Raw genomic sequence first — 27,537 nt, forward strand, 5'->3', positions numbered from 1 at the left:
TTCATTTATTAGAGCCATTCCCAGGCGTGCAGGCTACCCACAGCTATCTGCTTCACCAGACCCCTCCATACCCCAGCATGGACGATAACTCACACAAAACTGCACAGAGTCCCCATCTCAAGCCAACCTTCCACCTAACACCCCAAGACCATGTGCCACTGGGGCAAGATGGGGCAGTGGTTAGAGTCTCGTGGAAAGACCAAGGAATGTTACCAGTCAGCCTGGTCCAGGTGACCACAGGTCCTCTGCATCAAGATGATGGAGGTCCTGCCACACCCAGGATGCTTCTCCCTCTGTCTGGAGACCTCACCTGCTGGCTACCTGCAAATGCTTCAAGGCCTCCTTGTGGCTCCTCTCCAGAGGGTAATTTATTCTCTTTAGGGAGACGGGGTCTGTGTCTCTTTGTCTCCTGGGTTTTCTGTCACTCTAGTCCCGTCATGCATACGTGGGCTGCTGTGTGCCTCAGTTTCCCTGACTATCGAATGAGGATTGAATAAGAAAGTGTAGGTGGCATTCCATGCTTGATATTTGAGCACTCAAGAGTCGGTGGCAGGAGGATTGCTGCAAGTCTGAGGCCGTCTGGATTATTAGAGAGACCTTTTCTCAAAGGCTTGGGACAGCACTACCATTAGTCTATTTTTGTCTTGATTTTGTTTTTGTTTTTTAGTTTTTTTTTTAAAGAATTGGTCTCAGATAGCCCAGGCTGCTCTCCTTAAACTAGGTATGTAGCTGAGGATGACCTCGAACTGCTGATCCTCCTGTCTCAACCTTCTGTGCCCTGAGATTAGAGGCACTCATCAGTACTCCTAGATTCTGTGGTGCTGGGGACACAATCCAGGGCTCTGTAGATGCTAGGTAAGCTCTCCACCAATTGAGACACCTCCCCAGCCCCCATCGGTCTGTCTTGTGTAATTCCCATTCTGCAAGCTCCTGCTGTATGCCAGGCCTGGAGCCTGGCAGAAGGCCCAGAGGTGGAAATGCCACCTGTCACTACTCAGGCTCTAGTGGGCTTCAGGAGAAAGGTATTAGAACCGTCAAACTGTAAGCCTGCAGTGCCACCAGCTTCATGACCTCCAAAGTGTGCACTGGGGCGGGTTGCATGCTCTGCCTCCTGATCCCAGGACGAGTTCTGTGATGGTGTGAGAGTCAGGTCCTGAGGGACAGGTGCCCCTGGCAGGCTATACAGTGCAGCCTCAGCAGAGGGCCGCCAGGCGGAGTTGGCCAGGATTGCAAACGTTATCTCAGAAAGACAATGTGCAATCGAGCATCGTGACACAAATATGTGGTGGGACAAAATTGACCCCCTCTCCCCAGGAAGCAAGAGAAAGCATTCTCAACCCAACAGGAAGAGGCTAAGGTCCCAATGGTTTCCTCCCAATAGCCCTAACCACACTATAGCACTACCCTGGGGACTATGCCCTTAACACAGGGACCTTTGTGGGTCAGGGAACATTCCCGGGGTCAAATCATAGAGCAGCCAACACCCTGACTCTGGTATATTAGCAGGAGTAGGGACTGGAGGTGGGGCGTCCAAAGGTTGGAAGGCATAGAGCGTCCTCAGACTCTCAGGAGGCTTTGGAGAAGGCTTTCATTTCCCAGTTGGGTGTGGCCATTGGCGTCTAAACAGCTACTATTGCGTTTATAATGGAGAAAATGGAATTTGAACAGAAATGCTAGGGCCAGCAAAGAAGCTGACACCGGCTCTGGAAGGGAGCCTGTTGGAGATCAGGAGGGGTGTGGCCAGCTCCTGTCCTATCTCTTGAAGATGAGAGTATAGGACTTGGACACGTGTGAGGGTGGAGCCCTCTGGTCCTTTGAGCACCGGCATTTGCCTTTCGTAGGTAGGGCTAGCCTGAGCTACCCACGTCCCCAACTTCAACCCAACAGGCACGCTTGCGTGTGGGGTGGCCCATCCTTCCGCAGCACCGGTTCCCTGCGACCCCGCCCCAGGTGGACCGGGTGAGGCTGGGCTCTCGAAGAGGCCGCTCCCTGACCGCGCCGCTGGGGGCCGCCCGCGGGCCGCGCCGTCCCGAGCGCGCCGTGCGTTGCTCCCCGGTCCCCGCGCGCGCAGCTCCGTTCAGGGCGGCCCCGCGCGGCGACACGATCGGGGCCGGCGCGCGGGCTGAGCGGCGGCGATGGCGCAAGGCGGACGGCGGGCGCGCGGCGCGGGGCCCTAGCTGGGCGGGCGTGCTCGGGACGGCGCGGTGGCCGCGCAGCCATGGCCGGGGAGCGGCGCCGGGCGCTGCTGGAGCTGCTGACGCGTCCGGGGAACTCGCGCTGCGCTGACTGCGGAGCCCCGGGTAGGTGCGGGACGGGCGGAGCTGCGGGGTGCGGCCGGGTGGACAGGACTGCGTGGGGGCGCGGGGGATGGGGACGCGCCACGCGCTGGGTCCTAGCTGGGTTGGGGCGCGGCCCAGGTGCACCTGCCGGCGGCAGGGACTGGCAGTGGCCGGGCGCAGCATCCGGAGGGCACCTCGCGGGCTCCGCGCGACCTGTGCCGCCGCCTCCCCTCCCCCGCTGGGCTGCGTGTCACGCTGTCACCCGCAGCCGCCTCCCCATCCCAGCCTTGCGAAACCTTGGTGTCTCAGGGTATAAAAAAAAGAGGAAATCATCAGGGGCTGTAGGCTTGCAGGGAAAGCGGCCAGTGAGCCCAGGGTGTTTACCAGGGAGCAGGGGGTCCACCTGGTTCCCAGCTACCTGGAGATGACGTCATGGCATCCCTGCCTGGGGCCGCTGTCTTGTACATACTCAAGGCTGGGGGAGGATGCAGAGCCTTGGGTGGCCTCTGTGAGGATAGGCTGGCCATGAACCTTGGGCTCTCTATTCCTAGCTTCCCTGGGACCAGGACAGTGGGGGTCAGGAGGGAGCCACAGACACATCTGCCAGACATCTTCCAGACTTTGCCCCTTGGTTGCCCCTGATTTGGAAGGATTTGTAGGGACCAGAACACAGGGGCTCAGGATTGGCTGTGAAGAAAGGGTCGAGTTCTCCGAGCAGCTGGCAGGCTCCTGGAGCTGGCACTCCCAGCCTCATCCTGTCTGGGTATGCAGGTGGGGACAGGCCTGCGAGACATTTCGGGAATATTAATGGGTGTCTAGCATGAGCCCCTCTGAACATACCAGGTATCAGTTCCTTGGGGTCATAACTCTGCCTTCCTGAGATGCAGGCTGAAAGCCTGCAGCCTGTAAATAGGACCTCCTCCCCGTCTCTCCCCCACATCCCCGCCTCTGGGCTGGAGTGGTAGCATGTGGCTGAGAATCTGCCAGTCAATAGTAAGTGCATGCCACCCCAGGGGCCCTGGTGTCCCTGGGAGGAGACATTGACCAAGCTTCAGTGGGAAGCTGGGCAAGATGAAGTAGTCCTTTCCTGGTCTCCAGAGGCCCTGCAGGGCCCTGCCATGGTGCAGTGGGGTGGTGGCTCCCTGGTTCTGTGTGGTTCCCACCTCCCTCTCTCAGACCTGCCTTTCAACGCGTTTGGGAAAGCCGGAGCCCCTGGAGTCCCTGGTAAGGAAGGCTGGTGGGTTGCTCAGTTTCCAAGCTTGACTTGGGGGGTGGGGTGGGGAACCTGGGGAGAGGAGCTGACCTGTCCTCATATTCCTTGACCACCAGCCTGGGAACAGCTTCCACTTTCCAGATACTCCTAGACCTCTTGGCCTGGCAGGAGGAAGAAGGGGCTCCTGGAACCCTCCATAGGAACCACCCTACACCATGTAGTGTCCTAGGAACCCTGAAGTCAGTCCCAGGTCACTGGCTGCCGCAGCTACTGCCCTCTCGGGGCCCAGCCCTTGCTGGCTGTAAGCCAAACCACCCATTTTCAGACTTGGCTTATAATAACAGCTTGCCTCTCCCCCTCCCCCACCCGGGAGGCAGAAAAAGTATAAGGCTTGTTTCCATTTTATGAGCAGGAAAACTGAGGCCTCTACAGCTTGAACTCTCTTGGGCGTCCACAAGGCTGGAACTGGATTTCCTGACACCCACTCTGGGCCCCCACACACTGTCTATGCAAACCTCCCGTCTTTGCCTAGCTCCTGGGCTCAGCCATAGTGCCTGCCTCATGACTCCTGTGAAATGCCCACGCAGCCTCCCCAACCCCATGCTTAGTAGGTAATTGGGTCTCCCCTTGGGTCTCCCCTGTGTTCTGGGACGCTGTTCTGGAGTCTCCTGTCTCGTGGTGGTCTTGTTGAGGGGAAAGCTATGTGCGTTCTATGTCATCCTCTGGATTGGCTCATGGCCGTTCTTGACCACTCCCATGGAATCAAGGGTACCCCTAGGGAATAGTGTGGCATCTTCCTGGACTGCAGGACATCATGCAAGGCCCAGGTCACCTCTGGCCATCGGGGCAACCTTGAGCAGTTCTCACCTCGCTGTGGGAAGCAGCACCCATTGAACCTCTCTCCAGTCTGCATCCTGAACCTGGGGTCCATCCATCACCCGCCGCAGATAGTTCTCACCCCAGGTATCATGGGCTACTGACCGGGCCTGGCCTTTCCCCTGAAGACTCCATTGGAGTCTTTGCCCTGTCGAGGGCTGTGTCTAGCTCACCCTCAGCTACTGTGGGAGGCTGACAGGGCATAGCTCATTCTCTTTCAAGACTCTGTTGGCACCTCTGTCCTGCCAAAGGTTGTAGGAGAGGGAGGGAGCTCTGTGCATCCGTGAAGGTGGCAGGTTCTCTCTGCAAGCATCGGCCATCGAACGGCCTGGAAGATTTTAGAATCACTCATTCTTGCTTTGATGCTGGTCCAACCTGCACTCCCAGGAGCCCTGACCTGCAGCTCTGGAGGGGTGAAGGAGAGGAAGGAAGTGTTTGCTCCTAACTAGGTAGGTCTGGAGTGGCTGATTGACACTACCCAAGCTTGTCCCTTGGTCCCTGTGTATGTGTTTTAGAGAGGAGGTATCCAAGGCTGAGATGTGGGTCTGGCATACCATCCTGTGTCTAAAGCAGTAGCCGGAGAGTTTGTTTTTGTTTCGTTTGTTTCCTTTTCCCTGTAGCACTGCAGAAAGAACCCAGGGCCCTGGGTATACTAGGCAGGAGCTCTACCATCATAGCATACCTTTAGCTCCTCAATGGGGGGTGGGGTTAGGCAGATGCTCTATCCTAGCCCCTCCCTGGGGCACTCTAAGAAAGGGATCTGTCACTAACTTGCTTGCATAACTCTTCTTTTTTTTTTTTTTTTTTTTTTCGAGCTGGGGACCGAACCCAGGGCCTTGCGCTTGCTGAGCAAGCGCTCTACCACTGAGCTAAATCCCCAACCCTGCATAACTCTTCTTTAAGCTTTCTGTTTTGAGACTGTCCTTGTGCTTTATAGCCTAACTGCCCAGGCTTGAATTTGCCATCTTCCTGACTCATTTTCCCAAGTAGGTGAGACTATAGGCATGCACCACCGGGCCTACTTGGTGTGTGTGTGCGTGTGCGTGTGCGTGTGCATGTGTGTGTGCATGCGTGTGTGTGCGTGTGCGTGTGCATTGTTTACAGTTATAAGCTTCCAGGTGTGTGCTGGGAATTGAACCCAGGCCCTCTGGAAGAGCAGCCAGTGCTCTTAAACGCTGAGCCATTGCTCCAGCCCCCATCCTAACTATTTTTAACCTGCAGTTTGGAGACATCAAACATACTCACGATTGTGTGCAACTGCCACCAGCATCCACTACCGAGACGCCCTCGTCTTCCCCAGCCCAACCCCTTTCACACATTAAGCACTATCTGTCGCCCCCACTTCGCTGTTCCCGAGACCCGCCATTCTACTTGATATCTCAAGGGGTCTGACCCTGCAGGAGCCTTCTCTGGATAGACTCACGCGACATTTGTCTGGTAGGGGTCTGACTTGATTCACTTGTGATGGCGAGGCTCTGTCCGCCATGTTGGAGCAGGTGTGTCTCTTTGAGAGCAGAGCGGTATTCCACACTGAGGTGTCCACACTGTGCTCAGCCATTCACCTGTGTGGGACAACGTTGATTGATTAAGCTCCACTGCCCCTGGGTGGGACAGTGCTGGGGGCCAGTCTGAAGTCAGGGTTGAGGATTAGAGGAGGCCTCAGCTCTGACCAGCCTCTCTTCTATCTAAACCAGTGGCTCTCAACCTGTGGGTCACGACCCCTTTGTGGGCTGCATATCAAATACTTACATGATAATTCATAACTGTAGCGAAATTGCAGTTGTAAAGTAGCAATGAAATAATTTATGGTTTGGGGGTCACCACAACATGAGGGTCACGCCATTAGGACCTAAACAGTGTCCCCCTGCCCTCCATCCCTGAAGTATACCATTGTGCCTGCTGGCTGGGGTTTCCCCAGAGTGGAGCCCTTGCGCTCCTGGGCCAGCCACAAGACCCAGAAGCTTCTCTCTCAGCATGCAGGCCCCATGACCCCGTCCACATGCATCTTAAATGTGCATGGCACAGCCTCGAACCCAGGTCCCTGATCCTTAGGCCACTGACAACTTTAGACTTAGTGTCGTTTGGCAAGTTCTTTCTCGGTACCAGGCAGGAGAGTCATCCGAGGGTGGCAGAGGGTGGCCGGGTGCAGCGTGGCTTGAAGGCGTAAGAAGTGTGGCTATGGATGTGGAAGCCACATGCTGTTCGCAGTGGGAGAAGGATGGAGCCTTTGATCAGTTCTCCCCACCCCCACCCCCAGCTCCATGCACGTTTATAGCGTGCAGGCTGGGGAGACCGAGGCAGTCAGGGTCTTCACACAGAAGCCAGCAGAAGGTGCTGTGGGTGGCGTTGGCAGCGGGAACTTGCTAGTGGTGGATGGCTATTGCTACACAGTTGGTAGGGGCAGGGGGAGCCAACACCCTGATATTACCCCACAGTGTCCTACTGAAGCTAGGAAGGAATGCTGCCACTGGGCTAGCTGGTTTAGAGATGCAGAAGAACAAGAAAAAGGCAAGTCGGATGCATAGAAGGCTCTGGAACAAGATGGCAGAGGTGTAGGATGGTCAGACTTTAACTGCCAGTTGCACTGCATCTTTTTTTCTTTATAACTCTTATTATTTCGTGTGTGCATGGGTGTGCGTGTCACAGCACACACGTGGAGGACAACTTGCAAGAGTCGGCCGTCTGTTTTCTACATGCGGGTCACAGGGATCAGGTTCGGATCAAGTTTGTCAGCAGACAGCGTTACCTTGGGGCCGCCTTACCCGCCTTGTGGTTATTTATTCATAGACAAGGTCTCATGTAGCTCAGGCTGGCTTGGAACTCACTGCGTAGCTAAGGATGGTCTTGAACTTCTCACCCTCCTGCCTGCACTGCCCTCCTGACTGCTGGCATTGCAGGCCTGAACCTTGTTTCATGCATTGCTGGAGATGAAGCCAACGGCATTGTGCATGTTAGGTAAGCCCTAGACCAACTGTGCTGTGGCCTCAGGCCTGTTCTAGTTTTTTTTAGACAGGGTCTCACTGTGCATCCTGGCTGGCCTTCAGCTTGCTTCTGTCGGGCCTGCGCCACCACGCCCAGCTTTTTTTTTTTTTTTTTTTTTTTGGTTCTTTTTTTCGGAGCTGGGGACCGAACCCAGGGCCTTGACGCCCAGCTTTTAAAGGTGGTGTTTGAAGGGTTGCCCCGTGCAGCACTAATTCGTGGTCCCGGGAGCACCCTACCTATAGGGAGGACCAGAGAGAGGGGCTCCCAGAGGGTGCTGGCTCGAGCATTACCAGGCTCGAAGAGGACTCCAGGAGCTTGAACTTGGGATCAAGAAATGATGCTCACAGGGAGGGCACAGATTACAAGAGAGATGGACGGGGCACAAACTGACCCAGAGTCCCCGCTACGTGGTTTGTAGCTGGTGCCGGAGGCCGATAACTCTAAATACTTGAGAAGCTGAGGCAAGAGGAGCACAGATTCAACCCCAAGCAGCAAGGCTACAAGAACAAGCTCGTCGCTAACCTAAACAAGTCCAAATAAGGAAAGCGAGGGAGGGCTGGAGTTTAGCCATGAGTTCTGCTCTGTATTCGGAACTCTGTGAGTCTGAGAAACCAGAGAGCTTATGTATGTGTGAGGGGACTCCACAACCACTGCGGGGCTTGGCTTTTTCTGCCGCAGTGGGAGCCAGGAAGCACAGCGACCAGGAAGTGTCCCGGCCTTTGACTGTGTAGAAGGGTCACCTGCCGATGTTGGAGACAGGGTGGCTCTAAGGAACCAAGTACGGTGGGATATGTCTGCATCCCAGCACTCAGGATGCAGGATTACTGTGTTTGAGGCTACTGTGAGTTACAAAACGAGACCTTGTCTCAAAAATAAGACCGCTGGGAGGCAGCGTCCAATAGATCCCTGTGAGTTTGAGGCCAACTTGGTCTACAGAGTGAGTTCCAGGACACCTAGAGCTACACAGTGAGACCCCGTCTTGAGGATAAATAAAAAAGTAAATAAACACGCCCCCCCCAGCCCCAATCAATAAATAATCTGAGAGTGCCTGGGCTGGATGGGATTGGAGGGCAGAGCTGCCACTCAGAACATGGGGCGGGTGTTGGGATGCGTGGGTTGGGTGCCTCTGAGGAGAGGCAGAACTGGAGCGCATCAGCATGTAGATGCTTCTTTCTCCTTTTTAAAAACCCTCCCAGCGCAAGCCGCATATGGTAAAACTGACCGACTACACAGTGGTGTCTAAAACCCAATCTCTTACGGCGTCATCACTTCCAGCCGTGAGTCCATGAGCCCAGCTGAGGTGCAGAGTACCTGTGGCAGTGGGGACCTGGAGAGGGAGGAGTGTCAGGGAGGGGATTTGTTTGGGGGGGAGGGGCTAGCACAGTGTCCTCATCTGAATGGGAGGGGAGGCGCAAGGGCAGGGTGGGGTGGGCTTTCCACTTGCGGGTAGGAGCTTTGCCTAGAGGACAGTCTGCGGCCCTCCGGCATCTAGGGCCCTGAAGCTGACTGAATGCAAACTCTATAGGAAGTACAGCGTTGCGGGTGGGACTCTCAGCCATCTCTCTCCTGATGCTCTCATTCCAGTGGGGTAGGAAAAAAGTCCTCTAGTGGTCCGTCAGGAAAAGAGACCTCCCCATGCAGGTGGATTGCTGGGAGCAGCTATGTGGCCCTCCAGAGAACCGTGTATTCTACTTCTCTCGGAGGCCTCCTACCCTCCAGCTTGAAGCTGCCCGCCTGCCTCTAGGCTGGGTAGCAAGCAGGCCATCTGGCCACCATCTCAGCTATGCATCAGCCTTTGCACGAGCAAAGGTCTCTCAAGCTGAGCCACAGGGCTCTGCCGGAGCCGCATTCCACTGATAGGGTCCACTGCTCCACTCCTCCCATGCCTAGACCTTGGCCAAGGGGGACACACCTGCCTGACCTGGCTCAGCCCCAGAGCACGCCTGACCTGCTCAGGTGCCTGAAAACTGCTCCCGGAAGGAAGCACCGAGGGGCTGAGTCACCTTGAAAGGACCCAGGAGAGGCAGGGTACAGGGGGGAGGGTGTGGCCTTGGGCAGTCAGAGTGGTTGCCCCAGCTGGAGTGAGAACTGAGCAACCAGGGTAGTGGTGGGTGCTGAGGACTTAGTTTCTCATCTGTGATCTCTGGCTCACAATTCCACATCCCTGAACACTCTTTTTTTTTTTTTTTTTTTTTTTTTTAAGATTTATTATATGTAAGTACACTGTAGCTGTCTTCAGACACACCAGAAGAGGGCATCAGATCTCATTACAGATGGTTGTGAGCCACCATGTAGTTGCTGGGATTTGAACTCAGGACCTCTGGAAGAGCAGTGGGGTGCTCTTAACCGCTGAGCCGTCTCTCCAGCCCATCCCTGAACACTCTTAACCTAGGCCACTTTTATGGCTTGTTTTGGGATGACATGGACCCTAGAACGGTCTCCAAGCTAACGGGCAGAGAATTCTGGGATCTGGGCGGCTAAGACCCAAAGAGCAGCACTGAGATTCAGTAAGCAGGTGGTGGCTAGCCCCCATGGGGAAAGTGCATCTGGATGGAGCCACTTGGGTATGAGGGGGCCCTGGCAGGTATGAGGGGGTCCTGGCCAGCTCTCCTGGTACCTAGCCAGGTTTGGTCTGTTTGTTCTAAGATTTATTTATTTTATTTATATGTGAGAACACTGTAGCTGTCTTCAGACACACCCGAAGAGGACATTGAATTCCATTACAGATGGTTGTGAGCCACCATGTGGTTGTGGGGAATGGAACTCAGGACCTCTGGAAGAGCAGTCAGTGCTCTTAACCATTGAGCCATCTCTCCAGCCCCTGTGTGCAGGTTTTAACTTGACCCCTCTTCTAATCACAGGCCTACCCTGGCCTGAGGACTGTGGCACCCATTGAGAATCTCTGAGTCTTTTGCTCTGGTGGTCAGGGAGGTGTCAGACAGTGAGTGAGGAAGGCTCAGGTAGTTGGGACATGGTTAGTTGAGAGTTGACTTGGTAAGCACATTCAGTCATTCAGGAGCCACCCTGTGGTGCTGTTGCATTCCGAGCTGGGCTGGGCGCTCTCTGGCTGGAGTCCACTTCTGTATTGGTGACTTCCAGGACTTTGTTGCCCAGAGTCATCCACAATGGTGTCAGGGCTTTAAATCATGGCCTTAGGCAGGGGAGATGGCTTGATGGGTAAGAGTGCTTACCGATTAAACACAAGGATCTGGGTTCAAATCCCCAGCACCCGTCCATGTACAAAGCTGAGCATGTCTTTGTGTACTTGGAACCCCAGTTTGGTGTGTGTGTGGATGGGGGCCAGAAACAGGAAGAGCGCTGGGGGTTGTTGGCTGAAGGTCTTAGCTCTAGTTTTAGTGAGAGACCCTGTCTTCAGGGAATAAGGCAGAATCAAGCAGGACCCCTCAATGTCCTCCTCTGGCCTCTGCATAAGTACACACACACACACACACACACACACACACACACACACACACACACCACAGACGCACACACCATGCACACACACACACATATACCACCACCACACACCAGACACACACACACACCATACACACACACATCACACGTATACCACACACACACACACCACAGACACACATACCATACACACACACACACACATACACACACACCACAGACGCACATACCATGCACACACATTACACATATACCACCACCACACACCAGACACACACACACACCATACACACACACATCACACGTATACCACACACACACCCCCCACACACACACACACAACACACACACACACCATACACACACACACACACCAGACACACACACACACACACACACATACACACACATCACACGTATACCACACACACACACCACACACACACACACACACACCATACAGACACATATACCATACACACACATCATACATATACCACATACACACACACACACACACACCAGATACACACACACATACCACACACACAGACATAGACACCATCAGATATAGAGAGACAGGCATGCAGACAGACAGACAGATACAAAGACACACATACACACACAAACACCTGAAATCTCACCATTTCAAGTCAAGAGTATTGTGAGTTCAAGTCCAGTTTGGGCTACACAGTGGGACCCTGTCTCAAAACTAACACAACCACTAGCTTCAGTGGGAATGCTTCCGAGACCCTGTGGTGGCTCTGCGGGGCTTAGAGAGAGCCAGGGACTCCAGCCTGGGCGGTGTTTTAGCCTTCCACAGCAGTTTATAAGGCAAAGCATGTCTGGTGCAGAGCTCAGGGCAGGCCCACTGTGTGCTGACCTCGCCGGCCTGACTGGCTCCAGGCTAACCTGTTTACCTATCAGGTTTCCCTTGGGCGGAACTGTTGCAAGTCCTACAGTACAAGGTCTGTGCTGAGGGGATTTCAGATCGGGGTGAAGCAGGAGGCCACACCTGCTGTCCTGGGCTTGGCCTTGCTCTGTCCTTTGTCACTGCACCCCACACCTCCTAAGCAGGACAACCTATCTTTACAGCTAGAACTTAGGCTCTTCCTCCAGGAAGGCCTCCTGGCTTCCTTCCCATGCCTGCCTCCCCCTGCTGGCTCCTGGCCACACCACAGCTACCCTTCTGGGACCTCTCCTTATTGTAAATAAATGTGGTTTTCTGGGATCAGGCCTGTCTGGGCTTAGGCTTTCCCAGCAGGGACCCTGAGTGGGACTCTAAATCCTGGTACCCAGTAACACTGGGGCACAGCTCTTCCTTCTACCTTCTTTCTCCCACTTCCCACCAGACTCCAGAGAGCCAGGAGTTCAGGGTAGGTTAGCGTGGCCACCTGTGGGCACTGGAGAGAGACTGGTGTTTTTGTACTGGGCTGGGCCCTGCCTGCCAGAAGCTTAAGGCTTGCCTAAAGGGAAGGTAGGGAGTGGACATGGCGAGGCTGCAGCCCCAGCCGGGTCTGGCCTGTAGCCAGTCATGGGCCCTGTCACCTTCCATTCCAAGCCTGGGGTTTCAGAAGCACCAGAAGATCCTGGCCTGACTCTCCAAGGTGACAAGAATTCAGAGAGTCGGGGTCACCCATCTCTCTGCCATCTGCTCTTGTCAGAACTGAAACCGGAATTCTGCCTCTTGTCAGGTGCTGCTGGCCTTTACTGGCCCCTGTGAGGTCATGGCTGAGAGGAAATCTTTCCAGGTAACCAGGCCAAAGGACTCAGTTAAGGAATTGCTTCTACCCCAGGGTCTCTGTCCTCTTTCCCCCATTCCTATAGGATCAGCCGCAGGAACCAGGAAGGTGACCCAAGGGCAGAGTTGGGTCCTGGAAGGCAATTTCTGACAGTCAAGTCCCAGATCTATCTCAGTGTGACCCCAGGCAGGTGTCTAACCCTATCTGAGGTATATTTGCTTTATTCGTTGTGAACCACAAGCAGGATTTCACTTTAAAGGGCTACGACGGGTCTGGGGAGATGGTTCAGTTGGTGAAGTTCTTACTGTACAGGCAGGAGGACCTGACTTCAGATCCCAGAATCCAAGTAAAATAGCAGGTGTGGGTCTCTGAGTCCTGCTGACCAGCTAACTGGGTTGGTGGCCTCCATATTCAGTGAGAGACCCTGTCTCAATAGGGTGGAGTGATTGAGGAAGACACCTGGCATTATCTTTTGGTCTCTCCATGCACATACATACACATGCACAAACATGTGTACGGGCATGTAACATACATACATACATACATACATACATACATACACACACACACAAACTTGTACACAGGTATATACCATACACACATCTACACACATGCCTGCACACATGAGTACACACAGAGGTCACATGGAGATGGAGTGAGGCCACGTGGTTCAGTGTTGGACTCCTGTGAATACCTATCATACGTGGTGGAGGAGGGACTGGGAGCAGGCTGAGGAGGAGGAGGGTGTCAGCTCTGTCTGAAGGACTTGCAGATGCCGTATTGGAGCAGTCTGGGTCTCCGCAAGCTGCACACGTCCTACTGGTCACACCAGTAGTACTTCCTCCAGGAAAGCCTATGGCTTGACCCCAGGGCCAGCATCTGGACAAGTTGGCTGCCCTGGGCTGGAGGTGAGGAATGAGGGAAGCTATGTGTTCCTGCAGCCCCCATGGGGAGCCCTTGCCAAGACGAGACGTAACACATTACAGTGAATTTGTCCTGTCCAGCTGGAGGAAGTGACTACGGTCACAGTTCAGCTGCTGATCGTTTATGACCTTTGGACACCTCAGGGGCTGGGGAGATGACTCAGTTAAGCCCATGAGGTGGGAGCATGTGGACCTGATTTGGGTCCCCAGAAACCATAGGAAAAAACCAGGAGTGAGCTGGGCCATGGCAGAATACATCTTTAATCCCAGCACTTAGGAGGCAGAAGCAAGTAGAACTGTGAGTTCGAGGCCAGCCCGGTCTATACAGAGTTCCAGGACAGCCAAGGCTACACAGGGAAACCTGTCTTGAAAAAGCAAAAGGAGAAAGAAAACCAAGCCAGGAGTGGTAGCATGTTCTCGTAATCTCACCACTGTGGAGGGGGAGACAGGAGGATTCCCTTGTCTTCCCTGGCTGGCCAGCCTAGCTGCTTACAGGTCAAGTGAGAGACTCTGTCTTTAAAAAAAAAATCAGACTGGGTGGTGATGGTGTATGCCTTTAAATCCAGCATTTTGGAGGCAGAGGCAGGTGGATTTCTGTGAGCCTGATTTTAGGACAGCCAGGGCCATACAGAGAAACTCTGTCTGGAAAAACCAAAAATACAATAAAATAGAGGTGGAAGCAGGATGTGGTGGCACGTACCTTTAATACCAGTGCTGGAGGGGCAGAGGCACTCTGAGTTTGAGACCGGCCTGGGCTACATAGGGAGACCCTGGCTCAAAAGCCCAAACCAAGGTGGATGGGGCCTGAGGAGGACTCCTTGGGTTATCCTCTGGCCTCTACACACACACATGTGCACACAGGAACATACAGGCAGGCAGGCAGACAGAAGGCAGGCAGGCAGGCAGACAGACAGCAGACAGACAGCAGGCAGACAGCAGGCAGGCAGATAGCAGGCAGGCAGGGAGGCAGGCAGGCAGACACACACACACACACACACACACACACACACACACACACACGCTCTGGGTCCTTTGCAGTTCTGAAATGGAAGGGGCTTCCTGTAGCCCCCAGAACCTTTGGGGAAGCATCTGCCACTTTGCCTATTTTTGTCCTCTGTTCCTTGCTGTGACGCTTAGCTCCAGCGAGTCTTTCATCAGATCAGTCTCCTGTGGGTGTGGCTGCCCTTTCACCTTTCCTCCTCTGGACAGGAGTTTCCAAAGAGCCAACAGATCTTTTTCATTTCATTAAGATGACTATTTCCCCCTTCCCCCAAGTCTGCTTTTAGTAATGTGTCTTTTGCTGTTATTTTGAGACTACAATTTAATTACATCTCTCTCCCTTGCCCCTTTCCTCCCTTCAATCCTAGCACCCGGGAGGCAGAGGCAGGTGGATCTCTATGAGTTTGAGGCCACCCTGTCTACAGATAGAGTTTCAGGACAGCCTGGGCTTCACAGAGAAACTGTGTCTCGAAAAACAAACAAAACAAACCCCATATTTTTCTAGACCAAAGTTACAGAGACTTTGCCTCCCCCCGCCCCACTTCCCCTAGGCTGAGTTCAGTGAGCTTTCAGGAAAGCATGGTGACATGTGTTGGAATTCCCAGCACCAATGTAAACAGCCAGGCATACCGCATGCATGTCTGTCCCCCTGCCACTGAGACAGTGGTGGGGAGACAGGAGAATCCCTGGGGCTTTCTGGCTGCTATCGGAGCTCCAGGTTCAGCGAGGGACCCCATGTCAAGGGAATAGGGGTAAAGTGACAGAGAGGGGACCCAATGTCATGCTCTGGCCTCCTCACAGGGGAATGTTCATCTGCGTATGCACAGACACGTACACGCTCAGCAAACAGCTCTTTGACTACCCCTGAGTCACTGCCGTGTTCTTGCTGTAGATGTCCTACGATGTTATCACCCCATGCTGGGCTCCATTTGCAGTGATTTTTCTGCAGAGTACCATCACAGCAGAGGATTTTCACAGGTGCCTTCTCATCCGAGCAGCCTCATTCTACCTTCTTGGTTGATTCATTGGTTCTATCTTGGTTAGTTCTCAGATGCTACCGTAGGGCAGGCTTGCTTTGGGATTCTGCTCTGTTCATTGTTTCTATCGCTGATGCCATGCTGTTCTGAGGATTGTAGCTCAAAAATAAGTTCTGAAAACAAAATGCTGTTTGGTTCTGTCTTGGTGTATTTTCTAGGTTGTCTTGATGAGTCAATATTATTTATCTATCTATCTGTCTGTCTGTCTGTCTGTTTGTTTGCAGTATGTATGAGGTACATTTATGTGTGTGGATGAGGATACTTACATACCACAGCATGCATATGGAGGTCAGGGGACAACCTCTGGTGTCCCTCCTTGTCTTTGCCCTTGTTTGTGGCAGGTCTCTTTGTCATTCGTCTGCAGTGCACACTAGGCACCTGGCCCATATGATTCAGAGGGGTTCTCCTGGCTCTGTGTCCCCCACAGGAGCATAGGGAACACAGACGTTCATGTTATGCAAATGGATTTTGTGTGTGTCCTGGGGATCTACACGTAGGCCCTCCATCTTTCCAGCGTTTAAGCCCCTGAGTCATGCCTCAGCTCTGAGTCTCTGCCCTTTGAGCTCACCCATGAATTCTAGGCTCCTCTGAAATTCTACTTAGTAGGGATTCCTGTTGGGGATTCGGTGTGGATTACAGTGAGCACATACATTAACTTGCCAAGAGTTTATGGGTTGATAGCCTTGCCTGTTCCCGGACAAGGCTTCCTTCCACACTAGGGATCTTTAATTTTTTCAAGTGTATTTTATGTCTGTGAGCACACTGTCGCTGTCTTCAGACACACCAGAAGAGGGCATCAGATCTCATGACAGATGGGTGTGAGATCCTTCTGCCTCTGCCTCTGAGGGATTAAAGCATATGCCACAACAGCTAACAGAATGGCATTTAAGAAATATTCACTTGATTTCTATTTATGGGTGTGGCTGTTTGCCTGCACGTGTGTATGAGCGTCGGGGTGCTACGTTTTTGTCAAATGCTATTTCTGCATCAACATGATTCAATGGTCTTTCTTTTTCTTTCTTATATTTTTTGTTTTTGCTTTTGTTTTTGTTTTTAAAGATTTATTTATTTTATGCGTAAGAGTACACTGTAGCTGTTATCAGACACACCAGAAGAGGGCATCAGATTCCATTACAGATGGTTGTGAGCCATTGAACTCACATTGCTGGGAATTGAACTCAGGACCTCTGGGAGAGGAGTCAGTGCTCTAACCGCTGACCCATCTCTCCAGCCCCAGTTTTTTGAGACAGGCCTTCTCTTTGTAGTCCTGGCTGTCCTGGAACTTGCTCTGTGGACCAGACTGGCCTCAAACTCACAGAGATCCACACCTATCTCTTCCTCCTGAGTGCTGGGATTAAAGATGTGTGCCACCACTGCTGGGCTACCCCCGCTTGATTTTCAAGTGTTAAACCAGCTGTTGTATACGGATTGTAATTCAATAATACACTCTGTTTACATTATCATTGGATACTGTCTCAGGCATCTGTGTGGTTGTGACCAAATGCTCAAGAGAAACATCTTAAAGCAACAGAGCTCTGGGTTTCAGAAAGGTCTGTCCATCCTTCTGGGGAGGAAGTGGAGGAGCAGAACAGCTCACATCAGGATGAGCAGGAAACAGAGGAAAGAGGTGGATATCAGAAGGGGCCAGAGTGAGATATGTCCCCAAGGCCACACCCTGAGTCACTTGCTTCCTCTAACCAAGACTCTATTTCCTGCTCTTTACCACCTTCCAATAAGGCTGTCTTGTTATGAATAGATCAAGGAATTAATAATTAATAATCATTTGCCTGGATCAGAACCCTCAGGATCTTAACAGTGCTAACATAGGCACACACACACCAAAGTGGGCCTTGGCAGTAACAAACTCAAGTTGAAAATCAAAATTAGGGGTTGGGGATTTAGCTCAGTGGTAGAGTGCTTGCCTAGCAAGCGCAAGGCCCTGGGTTCGGTCCCCAGCTCCGAAAAAAAGAAAAAAAAATTAACTACCACCAGTATATGTAGGCGTGAGGACCCAAGTTTGAATCCCCAGGAACCATGTGAATGCCTGATGCTTTGGTGAAACAGAACTCCGTCCTCCAGCCTTGAGCTGCCCACGCTTGCTACCTTTGGCCCACTCAGGGCCACAGTCCAGCCATCAGATCGGAATTCCAGTTATGAATCATCACTTGGAAGGGCCATATTCTACCAACAGGATTCACGGTTCCCTTCTTCCAGAGAGAGGAATAGCCGCAGAACTAGATGGCCAGGCCGTCTCACTGCAATGGCCAGCTCCAGGTTCAGCAAGGCATCCTGTGTTAAAAGCCAAGGTGGAGACCCTTCAAGGGAGACACCGATGTCAGCCTCTTGCTTCCTCACGTGCATACAAACCACACACAAATGAAATGAAATATACCAACAATTGCAAGTATGACCACCACAGATAAAGCATCTCTTCACGCGCATGTCTATCTCCCTTAGGTGAGAATCCAGGAGGGAAATGGCAGGTTTGTACAGGAGATGTCCGTTCAGCTACACCAGGAGTGGCTGGTGACTCTAGTGGTGCATGCCTGCAATCAGTTATTTGGGAGAATCAGGAGTTCAAGGCCAGCTTCAGCTAAACAGCAACTTTGAAGCCAGCTTGAGTTATAGGAGGCCTGTTTGTTTGTTGTTGTTGTTGTTGTTTGTTTTTTTGTTTTGTTTTGTTTTTGTTTTTGATTTTTTAAAGGAAAGAAGAAAAGAATTGCCAAACTGATTTCAAGGCAACTAGCAAAGTTATATTCCTATCCACAACCCATAAGCATCTCAGATAGTTTGCATCCTTGTCAACTCTTGGGCACATCTGTTTTTCAAGGAATTAGACATTCTGGCTTGGGAAGATGGCTCAGTGGGTAGAGTCACTTGTTGCCAAACCTGACGGTTTGAGTTTAATTTCCCAGGGCCTGCACTGTGGGAGGAGAGAATTGACCCCCCACAAGCTGTCCTCTGACCTCCACACAGTCACATGCACTCACACGAATATATACACAAGTAAATAGATGAGCGCTAGAGAGTTAGCTCAACAATTAAGGGCACTTGCTGCTCTTTTGGGAGACCCAGATTTGATTCCTAGGACTCACATGACAGGTCACAACCATCTGTAACTCCAGTTCCAGGATCTGACATCCTTTTCTGGCCTCCCTGGGTAGCAGGCGCACATGTGTATGTAGTACACATGCACACAGGCCAAACACTCACACACAGAAGATTGTTAACATTTAAAAAATGAATGTAATTAAAAACAATTTTTTTAGAGATTCTTAACTGGTGCAGGATTGCGCAGGTCTGTAATTGCAGCATCTTGGGAGGCCGAGGTCAGAGAGTCAAAAGTTCAGGGTCTTCCTGGGTTACAGAATGAGTTCAAGTCCATCCGCAGTAAGTTAGTAAGACTTTGTTTCAAGTAAAAAGTAAAGAGAGCCGTGGATGTGGCTCAGTGGTAGAGCCTGCCTAGAATCCCCGAGTGAGGGGCTGGGAGTGTGGCTCAGTGGTAGAGCCCCTGCCTAGAATCCCCCAGTGAGGGGCTGGGGGCATGGCTCAGTGGTAGAGCCCCTGCCTAGAATCCTCCAGTGAGGGACTGGGGGCATGGCTCATTGGTAGAGTCCCTGCCTAGAATCCCCCAGTGAGGGGCTGGTGGTGTGGCTCAGTGGTTTAGCTCTTGCATAGACTCTCCTAGTGCAGTGGTTCTCAATGTTCTTAATGCTATAACCCTTTACCACAGTTCCTCATGTTGTGGTAACTACCCAAGTATAAAATTATTTTGTTGCTACTCCATAACTTTAATTTTGCTGTGGGTATAAATAACAAATATCTGATGTGCAAGAACATCTGATAAGTGACCCTGTTTGGCCCCTAAAGGGGTCATGACCTACAGGTTGAGAACTGCTGCTCTAGCGAGTGGCTAGGTTGTGGCTCAGCGGTAGAGCTCTTGCCCAGTGTGCTCAGTCCCATCCCCCCACCCCATGCCATGGCCCTCCACTGGACTCTATGTCTATCCTCCTGACCTCGGACTGAGCTTTCCTCATGGGCATGCTCTGGAGTGCTAGCTGAGCTTCCCTGACCTCTGCCCTTCCCTTCTAGATCCTGACTGGGCGTCCTACACCCTGGGTGTGTTCATCTGTTTGAGCTGCTCTGGGATCCACCGGAACATCCCCCAGGTCAGCAAGGTGAAGTCAGTTCGTCTGGATGCCTGGGATGAGGCCCAAGTTGAGGTATGAGTCAGGAGAGGGGTACTGGGTGGAGTGAGGGGCGTGGGTGACCCTGTGTCCATATCTGGGAATGACCCGAGCTCCTTCATCTCCTGTAATGGGTACCTTCAGGGTCTGGGCGGTCATAGGCTGTGGCATAGAGCCTAAGCTCGAATGAAGGAGACTTGGGCTAGCTGAAACAGACAGTTTCATTGCTGGTTCTTTTGAAGAGCCATGTGGTGACAAATATCAAAGCACTTGTCCATCTGTCTGCCCATATTCTTTCATCTATCCATCCACCCATCTACCCACCCATCCATCCATCCACCCACCCACCCATCCATCCATTCATCCATCCATCCACTCACCCACCCATCCATCCACTCATCCATCCACCCACCCACCCACCCACCCACCCACTCATCCATCCACCCACCCACCCACCCCACCACCCCATCCCCCCCCCCCCCACCCACCCCCCCCTCCCACCCCCCCCCCCTCCACCCACCCACCCATCCCCCCCATCCACCCACCCATCCATCTATTCAGCTACCCATCCATCCACCCATCCATCCATCTACCCACTCATCCATCCATTCATCCACCTACTCATCCATCCATCCATCTACCCATCCATCCATCCATCCATCCATCCATCCACCCACCCACCCACCCACCCATCCACCCATCCACTCATCCACCCATCCACCTACCCATCCATCCACCCACTCACCATTCATCTAGCCAACCAACCAGTCATTCATCCACTCATGTATTCATCCACTTATCCATCCGTCCACCTGTCCATCCATCTACTCATCCACGTATCTCTTTATCCTTCTATCACCTATCCCTCTATTCCTCCTCCCACACAGCTATATATTCACCCATATCCATCTACCCTCCCAGCCACTCACTCATCAGCTGTCCATCCATTCATCCAGACATGCAACCATGCATCCATCCCCATCTCTCCACACATGCATCCATGCATCCACCCACACCTACAGCTACCCATTCGTCTCACAGAAGCATATGGGCACTTACTGTGTGACAGGCTGGGGGCGGGGGGCAAGGCAAGGAATGGGCATTGCTGCACAGCCTCTGAGAAGGCAGGGGTGGGAAATGGGTGTGAACGCAAGCCCAGGACACAGGGCAGCTGGTGTGATGCTGTTAGGCAGGGTGTGGGCAGGTTTCCACATGAAGTGTGAAAAAACACGGACAGGTTGGGGAAGTGTATTCTTAGCTTGGGGGGTGAGTTTTAAATACTAAGCCACTCTCCCATCCCCTCACTGGGGGATTCTAGGCAGGGGCTCTACCACTGAGCCACACTCCAGCCCCTCACTGGGAGATTCTAGGCAGGGGCTCTACCACTGAGCCACACCCTAGCCCCTCACTGGGGGATTCTAGGCAGTTAGACTTGGCAATCTGCCAAGTCAGCCTTTTCACCACCCTAGAGAGGAAGCCAATTAGATGGTCTCCGTCTGTGTTAAGGGCAGGCTTGCCTTGGTCCAGTGATTCCATGGGGGCAAAACCAGCAGAGACACAAGGGTGAAATACTGTTGTCTCAGGCCATGCCTGACTCTGACTGGGAAAGGGAACATCAGCTTAGGCCAGAGAGCCGTTCACAGGTTCTTGGAGGAGTCTGGACATGGACCACAGGGGCCCCCACAGAGGATGGCACTCCCACTTTTTCAGTACTGTCTTCAGTCTTTCACATCTCAAGGATTGTATACTGTTCTCAGTGTTCTTTAACTGTTTGGTTGGATTTCAGAGACAGGGTCTCATGTTCAGGCTAGCCTGGAACTTGCTATGTGTCCAAGGATGACTTTGAACTCCTCACCCTCCTGACTCCGGTGCCCAAGAAATGGGTTTGTGGTTGTACATCACTGTTCTTTTTTTTTTTTTTTTTTTTCCCTTTTCCTTTTCCTTTTCTTTTTTTCGGAGCTGGGGACTGAACCCAGGACCTTGCTCTACCGCTGAGCTAAATCCCCAGCCCCTGTACATCACTGTTCTTGAGTCACTTTTTTCAAGATATTTTTTATTGTGTATTTATCTCATGTATATGAGTACACTGTAGCTGTCTCCAGACACACCAGAAGAAGGATCTGATCCCATTACAGATGGTTGTGAGCCACCCTGTGGTTGCTGGGAATTGAACTCAGGACCACTGGAAGAGGAGTCAATGCTCTTAACCGCTGAGCCATTGCTCCAGCCCCAAGATTTTTTTTTTAAAGATTTATTCATTTATTATATATAAGTACACTGTAGCTGTCTTCACATACACCAGAAGAGGGCATCGGATCTCTTTACAGACGGTTGTGAGCCACCATGTGGTTGCTGGGAATTGAACTCAGGACCTCTGGAAGAGTAGTCGGGTGCTCTTAACCGCTGAGCCATCTCTCCAGCCCCCAAGATTTTTTTTATATATATCTTTTTAATTTTTTTTCTGTACTGGGAGGTGGTGGAACATGCCTTTAATCCTAGCATTCGGGGGGCACAGGCAGGAGGGTCTCTGTGAGTTGGAAGCCAGCCTGGTCTACAGAATGATTTCCAGGACAGTCAGGACTACACGGGGAAACCCTGTGGTGGATGGAGAGGACTGACTTTTCCAAGTCGGCGCTGACTTCCACATGCGTGCTGTGGCATGTGGGCACGGAAAAGAGGAAACAGCAAACAAATAAAATTGAACGTGGTGGTGCACACCTTTAATTCCATCCGAGGCTGACAGCTCTCTGAGGTCAAGGCCAGCCTTATTTACACAACGAGCTCCAGGTCTGTCAGGGCTACAATAAGAAGACTTAAAAAGTAAAAGAGCCTGACAATGGTTCACCCTTTTAATCTCAGCACTCAGGAGGCAGAGGCGGGATGATCTCTGTGGGTTTGAGGCCAGCCTGGTCTACAGAGCAAGTCTAGCACAAACAGGGCTCTGTTGCGCAGAGAAACCCTGTGTCAAAAAACCACACATGTGCACACACCCATGCACACGCACACACACACATACACTGAAATGACAGACTCACTCTGTAGCTCAGGTTGCCCTGGTACTACAGTCTTCCCAACCTTCTGAGTACTTGGGATGACCCGCATGCACCCCTGAGCCCGCTGTTTGGTGTGCTTTAATAATTTGCTACAGTTGTGCACAGGGCACATTCGCCAGGCTCAGCAGAGCATTGAAGGTGTAATAGCTCCTCCTTCCCCTGACTTTGGCTTCTCACCTCTTCCTCCTCACCCCAGAGGCCACCCGTGGCCAGTGCTTTGTGCCTCTTTTAGAAATTGTCTGCCAGTATGAGCATGCATAGGTCTTTAGTACGCACGCACGCACGGACTATCTTGACTTTCATGTATGCCGCCATGGTTTCTAGAGTATGAGGACCTTGTCTGCCCTCTCTGCATGGACACTTAGAATATTCTTTCTTTCCCCTTCTGTTTCCTATTTCCTTTTATCTTCTTTGTCGCCGTTTTTGGTTGTTACAGATAGGGGTCTCATGTAGCCCTCTAGCGCACTATGTAGCGGAGGATGGCCTTAAACTTCTGATCCTCCTGCCTCCACCTCTGACAGGGCTGACATTACATCTCGGTCACCACCCTACTTCTTTTTCTCCTTCATTCTGAGATGCACTCTCTCTTTATAGCCCAGAGCAATCTCACACTCACAATCCTCCTGCCTCGGCCCCCTGAGTACAAAGATCGCCGGCCTCAGGTTGCTTTCAGTCCTTTCTCTCTGTAACCCTTGGGTTCACAGTGTGACATTTGTGCTTCTGGAAACTCGGTGGTGACCTACATTCTTGGAGGTGGGGGTGGAAGGTCCGAGGCTAGGCAGTTGGGCAGCTTGTGAGAGACTTGTCAGATCCCGCCATAGAGGGCTTCAGCGAAAGTGGAAGAGGCTACACCAGCTGATGCGCACGCACGCACGCCTCATGCCCATGCAGACCTGATGGTGTGTGCGCTCTTCCCAGGGAGGTTGGGAATTTCCTCCTCTTGAGCTGAAGAACCCCAGGGAGTTTCTCTGTCCCCAGCCTGCTCTCTGTTCCCTTGGTGGCCTTGCCATCTCCACTGCTTTTAACCCCTTGCGGTTTCTTGACATGTTCAGGAAACTCGCCCAACCAAGAAGCAGGCTCATAGAAAATAGATTTTCACGGGTGTCTTAGTTTTACTCATGGTGGTTTTTGACATGAAAACTTTTTTTTATCATGGCTTAGTCAAACTGATCAGCCTTTCTTGTGGTTTACAGCATATTCAGACAGACTCAGAGAGCGGCTGCTTGTTACCTAGTGTATACGCGTGTAAGGGTGCAAGTGTGTGCGGAGGTCAGAGGACAGCCTTGGGTGTCACACCTTCCTCAGGCACCTTTCTGCTCTTTGTGACAGACTCCCTTGTGGGCCTGTAACCTTGTCAATAGGCTAACTGGTCTCCGAGCTTCCACGTGTCTCTGCTTTCACTGTTGGATTACCAGGGAATGTCTCTGCATCAGCTTTTTACATGGGGTCAGGCTATCACATTTGTGAGACAAGAACTTTACAGCTGAATCACCTCAGCCCTTGAGAGTTGATTTTTTTTGTTTTTTGTTTTTGTTTTGTTTTGTTTCAGTATCAGTTATGGATCCTGGAGTCTAATATCACTAACTCCTCACTGGGGGATTTTAGGCAGGGACTCTACCACTGAACCACACCCCCAGCCCCTCACTGGGGGATTCTAGGCAGGGGCCCTACCACTGAGCCACACCCTAGCCCTCACTGGGAGATTTTAGGCAGGGGCTCTACCACTGAGCCACGCCCCCAGCCCCTCACTGGGGGATTCTAGGCAGGGGCTCTACCACTGAGCCACGCCCCCAGCCCCTCACTGGGGGATTCTAGGCAGGGGCTCTACCACTGAGCCACACTCCAGCCTCTCAGGGTTGTGTTTAATTTTTAATTTAATAAACAGTAAGCACCTGCCCCTGCTGAGCTATCATCAGGTCCATGAGTTGCTGTTAAAATGTTATGAGAGTTATATATTTGTGTGTGTGTGCACACATGTGTATATGTGAGGATGCACACATGCATGTCATGTGTGGAGGTCAGAGGATAACATCCCGACTTGGTCCTCTCTAATGTAGGCCCCAGGAATCTAATTCGGCCACATCAGTGGCCCCTGAATTTAGTGCATTATATTGTTGTGTGTGTAAATCCGTGTATGGTATGTGAACAAGTGCAGGCTCAACATGACACACCGAGCATGTGCGGTCAGAGGATAGCTTTCAAGACTTAGCTTGCTTCCTTTTTTCTTTAAAGATTTATTTATTTATTATATAGGATTACACCGTAGCTGTCTTCAGACACACCAGAAGAGGGCATCGGATCCCATTACAGATGGTTGTGAGCCACCATGTGGTTGCTGGGAATTGAACTCAGGACCTCTGGAAGAGCAGTCGGGGCTCTAACCGCTGAGCCATCTCTCCAGCCCACCTTAGTTTACTTCTTACACCATGGGACCAGGGACTGAACTTGGGTCGTTTGGTTGGTGTGAAGGGTGTTTTAACCTGCTGCGTCCTGTCACTGGCCCCTCTGGGACTTTTCTTCAGGACACTCCTATATACTATCCTTCCCTGCTCACTGGGAGCCCATGTACCTGAGACAGGATGGTTTCAGGAGTCCCAGCCCAAGGGATCTCCACCCAGCTAAGATCTCAACATCCTGGGTCAGATGACCTTGTGGTGACCTAAAGGAGAGCAGTGACCCAGAAGCTACTACTGTCCCAGGATCCCGGGTCCTCGACTCTGACCCTGCTCCTCTCTCTTGCAGTTCATGACATCTCATGGGAACGAGGCTGCCAGAGCCACATTTGAGTCCAAAGTACCACCCTTCTACTACCGGCCCACGTTCTCCGACTGCCAGTGAGTACACAAAGACCTCTGTCAGGGAGCTGGTAAACAGCGCTGGGCCTGGCCCTGGGTGGCACTGGGCAGGCCTAGAGGGCACTCAGTGGGGGCTGCAACTTTTGAGTATTTGGGGAAAGATTGTGGGACAGGTCCTCAGAAGCCCAGTGAGAAGGGCCTTGGCTATCTCCACTACCTGGCCTCTATCCACATCCATGTATGAATGAATGTATGTATGTATGTATGTATGTATGTATGTATGTATGTAGGTATGTATGTATGTTCCATCCATCCATCCATTATCTATCTATCTATCTATCTATCTATCTATCTATCTATCTATCTATTATCTATCTATCATCTGTCTATCTATTATCTATCTATCATCTATCTATCTATCATCTGTCTATCTATCTATCTATTATCTATCTATTTATCTACCATCTATCTATCATCTGTCTATCTATCTATTATCTATCTATCTATCATCTGTCTATCTACCATCTGTCTATCTATTATCTATCTATCTATCTATCTATCTATCATCTGTCTGTCTATCTATCTTTCTATCTATCTATCTATCTATCTATCTATCTATCTATCTATCTATCTATCTATCGTTTTTCCCTTACGGAAGGGTCTTGATCTGTAGGTAACCCAAGCGAGCCTGTAACTCCTCTCCCTTCTGCTTCAGCCTCCTGAGTACTAGAAATAGGTTGTGAACCACCATCCTGGTTTTACTGCTTATAGCTTCTGGGTACACTGGGGGCCATCAAGCTACCTCCTTGAAGTCTTAAGTGGGTCTTGGGCCTCTTGGATGCTCCTAGTGGCCTGGGTGGAAGATCTAAGAAGCTGCTTGTCGGAACCAGCCACCTGGTATCAAGAAATTGCAGGAAGAGGGACAAAGGGTTAGTTACCTACTTTCTCTCTGCCTGAGTTTCCCTATCTTCCAAGCTAGTAGGGACAGTCATAATAAGCCAGTGACAACTGTGAGCTTGGTCCTTCTGCCCTCCCTCTCTCCTAGGTTCCCAGCCCTAGCTCTCTGTGTAAGCCCCTTCCTCCTGGCATGTGTAGCGGAGAGTGGGGAAGCTGGATCCCTCTTGGCCTTTGTCTGGGATACACCTATATGGAACCCCCTTCCAGCTCTGTCTCCCAAGGCTTGGTCCGTGTGGCACCTCTCAGTCCTGCTGAGGTGAGGGCCGTTTAGATTCGATCCTTAGATTCTCTACTTTCTTAGTGGTCTCAGGGTTCCTAAAGGGCAGGGCAGGGCATCCCACCATGTCTGTCTTCTGGGTGCCTGGCACCCCCCCCCCCGCCCCGAGGATTCAGGAAATCAGGTAGAGTGGCAGGGCCTAGCCACAGGGTCAGTTCTGTTCATGAAGCACTGTGCCCACCTGGCCTGGGTGCTGACTTCCACAATGGCTCTCTCTCTCTCCTTTCAGTTCCTGGATAGTCTCTGGGCCTGGCCTTACTTTCTGCAGCTCACTTCTCTAAGCAGAATGGGGCTGAGGGCTGAGGTCATTCATACCCACTCCTCTGATGACTGGTGTGCTGTCAGGGAGACCCAGCATGTGGACACAGGGACTTCACTCCACCCACTGTCACCCCTGAGGAGAGGCTTTGGGTCCCAGAGGGGTTGAGAGCCTCCTGGAGGAAACAGGGGCAGGGATCCACACTGGAAATCCCCATTCTGTGGGCGGGCAGAAGCCACCCTGACTTGGGTCAGAGCGAGGCCAACCCTGAGGCAGCTGCATGGCTGTCTGTGCAAGTTGCTTGCCCTTCTGGAACTTTCCAGGAGTAACTCTCTTTCACAGAAACAGGGTGAGGACCTGGCCTGACCCACTCCTGAGCACAGCCACCGCTCCCCCTCCCTCTGCACTCTGCCTCTACCCGCCATTCCCAAGCCTGGTGCAGTTTAGTTCTGACCTCACCTGGGCCCCACCCAGGTTCATGTTTGCTCAGCGTTTTTCTTGGGTTGACTCACTTGGTAAACCCAAGGTCCTGAGGTGA

At 52.0% G+C, this 27,537-nt stretch overlaps 1 protein-coding gene across 1 annotated transcript in view; it reads left to right on the top strand.

The window, feature by feature from the left end:
- Positions 1–1,723: 1,723 nt before the first annotated feature.
- Adap1 (ArfGAP with dual PH domains 1) overlaps positions 1,724–27,537 on the top strand; it is a 53,411-nt gene continuing 27,597 nt past the window's right edge. Inside the window, exons 1-3 of the mRNA XM_032886440.1 lie at positions 1,724–2,300; positions 19,564–19,694; positions 25,454–25,545. Of these exons, the coding sequence (XP_032742331.1) occupies positions 2,219–2,300; positions 19,564–19,694; positions 25,454–25,545 (305 nt within the window). The 5' untranslated portion in view covers positions 1,724–2,218. The remainder of the gene's footprint in view (positions 2,301–19,563; positions 19,695–25,453; positions 25,546–27,537) is intronic.

This window comes from Rattus rattus, chromosome 16 (genome assembly GCF_011064425.1).
Source record: "Rattus rattus isolate New Zealand chromosome 16, Rrattus_CSIRO_v1, whole genome shotgun sequence".
NCBI lineage: Eukaryota > Metazoa > Chordata > Mammalia > Rodentia > Muridae > Rattus > Rattus rattus.